The sequence below is a fragment of the Leptinotarsa decemlineata genome, unplaced genomic scaffold (genome assembly GCF_025532065.1).
Source record: "Leptinotarsa decemlineata unplaced genomic scaffold, Ldec_3_MD MMD2_tig00026340_RagTag_RagTag, whole genome shotgun sequence".
In the NCBI taxonomy this organism is placed as follows: domain Eukaryota; kingdom Metazoa; phylum Arthropoda; class Insecta; order Coleoptera; family Chrysomelidae; genus Leptinotarsa; species Leptinotarsa decemlineata.
Window position 1 is genome coordinate 2,080,321 of NW_027412694.1, and position 3,802 is coordinate 2,084,122.

Consider the following 3,802-nt stretch of genomic DNA (forward strand, 5'->3'; position numbering starts at 1 on the left):
TATCGCATCTATTGTGGGGCATTTGCGCTTAAATCCAAATTGATTTCTGTGCGATAGACCGTATTTTTCGAAATACTTTTTCAGCTAAATTATTTTCTCTATTATTTTGGATAGAACTGGATTTATTGAAATTGGTCTATAGTCACCGGGGGTTGACCTCTGTCTTTTTTTGAAAATACGAATAACTTTTGTTATTTTTTTTTTCGACGAAATGTGTAACTTATATTACAATGTGTTGAAACAACGATAAAAATAAAATAAATACAACAATAAAAATTAATCGGCGCTCCGGGGCGACTTCATTGATTCCAGTGTTAATTTGAGAATATCCGGAAAAACTCCATCCCTAAAACACCCATTGATAATGCCGGTCATGGGTTCTATCAAAAAGTGCATAGTCTCCTTTATGATGTGAGAGTTCAGATCGTGAATGTCGTGAGTATGTGTATTTTTTAAGTTCATACCACAGCTTACTTACTATACAGCTAAAACACTCTCTTGGCGGGAACGGTTTGCGTCGATCCCCTCGCGCAGGCTTTATGCCCCGCCTCTTAAGGGAAAAGACGTCTATGGCGTGCAGTCGGGAGATCAGTATTACTTATTACACGTTTAGCCGTCATAGGCGGGTGTATAATTTTGTGCATTTTGTTTGTGATTCTTTTGAACATAGTGTTTTATTTTTGAATTTTTAACTGTAGTAAAATGAGTGACAAAAAACCATCAGGACATCATCATGTTTGTGCAGTGCGAAACTGTTATATTAAAGGTTATAACTCGAAGAAGAAATTCTATCGTTTTCCTAAGGATGCGAATCGGTAAGTTCTTACATCATATTTTTTTGCATATTTAAATAAATAAAAAGTAAACTTTTGATTATACCGTGTTGTCGTAAAATTGTTTGGGAATATATAAGATAAATTACCGTCAAAGCTGGTCAAAGCGTCAACTTCCAAAACCTTAAATATCACCCAGCTCTCAAAATAAGTACCTGCCTCTTCTTAAAATAGATCCACGTTCAAGTGGTCGAAAGATGCCCTTATATCCAAGAAAAAGTGGTATGCATTTCTTATGCGGGGACACATTATGCAGTATGTATATTTTTTCTGGGGAATTTACAGTATGCAAAAGCGTAGTGTTCTTTTAATGGGGTATTTTTTGGTATTTTTTTTTTGTTTTTTTTTTCGGGGGGTTTTTGTATGATATTTTTTCTATGGTGTTTTTCCTTGTTTTTCCTACATTACTATTTTTATATATATCAACGACTATTAATTGTAATGAAGCAAATAGGAATACAGGTTGTCCCTGACAAGAATGAACTCTACAGGGATCTCGTAAACCATTAGGGCTACAAAGTTGTTTAAGTTAGGAAAAAGTTGGGCCCCACTAAACCCTGCAGTATGATTTCGAATACTTCCGAAAATATTTTGGGAAAAACCGAATATTTGATGATGACTGCGGAGGAAAAAAACGTTGGGTTAAAAAGTGGCTATGAAACGTGAAATTTATTTTGTTTTATTGTTTTAAATTATCAGAAGAAGATAATAATGAAATTGGAATTTTCAGTTTTTCCCAAATATCTTCGGAAGTAATGAGAATATTCCAAATTTTAAAACATCATCCGGCAGGGTTCAGTGAGGCGCAACTTTTCCTAATTTGAACATCTCTTTAGCTCTAATCGTTTATGAGATCCCTGTAGAGTTCATTCTTATCTGGGACACCCTAAATAGAGGTGTTGTTTAAAAATGTTTTTATTTATTTACAGAGCCAGAATATGGGCAATGAAAGCCAATCGCGAGGACCTGTTCGGAAAACTAATCGACTTACATCGAAGTTACTCGATATGTGAAATCCATTTTGAAGAGAGGATGTTCACTAGTCACTTTCATACACGATTAGTAACCACTGTAATTCCTACCCTATTCCCGTCTCTCGAGGGTACTTCCAGAACTGATCATTCGTATAGTGCACCGTCCTTGCAACTTCCTGCAAAAATACTACTTCTAGATGACAATGTTATAGTTCCAGGCGGGGTTCCACCTCCACTATTTGATTCAGGTATTAAAAATAGTTTCTTAATTTAAAATAAAGCTTAATGTTTTGTATACAGGGCGAAACGAAGGGTGAACCAAAAATAACTGTACAGTGCTTTCATTTTAATTGTCCCACTATTAAAAGACTAAAACCTTTTGATTTTTTAACCTTTTAAAATGAGCTAAAAATCGCATGATATCTGTACATGTCAAGTTTTGTTAAAGTTTTTGTTCCGCCCTGTATAAAAAAATCTACGAAATAAATTGTTCCTTGCCTAAGAGTACATATTCCCCTGAGTTGTTTTTTATTTGTTAAATAAAATGTATTTTTGCAGCTAACCAGACAAATGTAGTTGAAACCGAACTAAAAACCGAGGTTCAACATGAAATCGCCGTGAGTCCAATCACAGTTACTCCTCCTTTGACATCTCCAAATTCTAGCCAAACGTCAGCCAATTCATCCTTCGATACCCCAAGGAAGGTTAAATACAGACAGCACATCAAGTCCATAACTGCCGAAAACAAATATTTACGAGAAAGAGTTCAGGTACTTGAGAGTCAAAAAATTAATGACTTAGACAGTATATCTTTGGAGGAATATATGTCCCTAACATTCAAATTTTGCAATCCAGACACTGCAAAATGTGTTAATATGCAAGTATCACAGGCGAATAAACATCCAAAGGGTAGACGTTATAGCAAAGAGTTAAAAATTGAATGTCTGTCAATATATTTTGCTGGTCCCCGAGTGTATAAAAAATACTTAATGGCTAAATATAGCCTTCCCTCGCCTAACACTTTGCTAAAAGAAATCAGAGCAGTTAGGATAGGACCAGGGTTAGATAATCCCGAGTTCTTCATTTTATTAAAAAAAAAATTGACAGTTTTCAGGCCCAAAGCAAATATTGCTTATTGTGCTTCGATGAAATGTCCATAAAAGCCAATTTATTTTATGAGCGTAATCAAGATTATATCATTGGGCTAGCAATGGGTGATACAGGGGAGAAAATTTTCAAACCAACTTTAACTGCCAGTGTATTTATGGTCAGAGGAATTTATTCCAAATGGAAACAGCCAATAGCATATTTTTTATGTCATACTTCTTGTCCTGCTAACCTATTACATAACCTATTAAATGAAGCTGTGCAAAAATTAAAAAATGTGGGATTAAATGTTTGTGCAGTTACTTGTGATATGGAGTCCAACAATATCAAATTGTCAAATATTTTAAAAATATCTCCAGAAAATACTGGTTTTTATTTAGAAAACCAGTATCTCTTTTTCATCTTTGATGTGCCACATATTATAAAAGCTATGAGAAATATGTTGATGGCATATGACTTCTATGTTAATGGTAAAACAATTTCGTGGCAATATATTAAAGACTTCTATGAGTTAGATAGAAAATTACCTGTTAAAGCAGCACCTAAATTAACCGATTCTCATATTTATCCCACTAGTTTCCAAAAAATGAAGGTAAAACTTGCCACCCAAGTATTTAGTTACTCAGTTCATGTAGGTATGAGTTTTTATATTAGATTTGGTTCCCTTCCCGCAGAAGCGACTGAAACTGTTCAATTTGTTAATAGAGTAGATCAACTATTTGATATTTTAAATTCCTCACAAATCTTTAACCCAAAAAAATATAATGCTGCTTTTAAAGCAAACTCATTTCAATTAGAGTTTCTAATGAATTGTTTGTCGTTCTTTAAAAGTCTTGAAATTCGAGACAAAAATAATATGAGCATTACCAAAAAAATTAAATTCATCAA

The 3,802-nt window shown here is 33.9% G+C and overlaps 1 protein-coding gene across 1 annotated transcript; it reads left to right on the forward strand.

The window, feature by feature from the left end:
* The first annotated feature begins 588 nt into the window (after positions 1-588).
* Positions 589-3,383, forward strand: LOC141485895 (uncharacterized). The gene is made up of 3 exons (XM_074183531.1): positions 589-815; positions 1,763-2,055; positions 2,366-3,383. Exons 1-3 carry the CDS (start codon positions 703-705, stop codon positions 2,965-2,967), a joined length of 1,008 nt encoding a protein of 335 aa, XP_074039632.1. The 5' UTR covers positions 589-702; the 3' UTR covers positions 2,968-3,383.
* Positions 3,384-3,802: the final 419 nt, after the last annotated feature.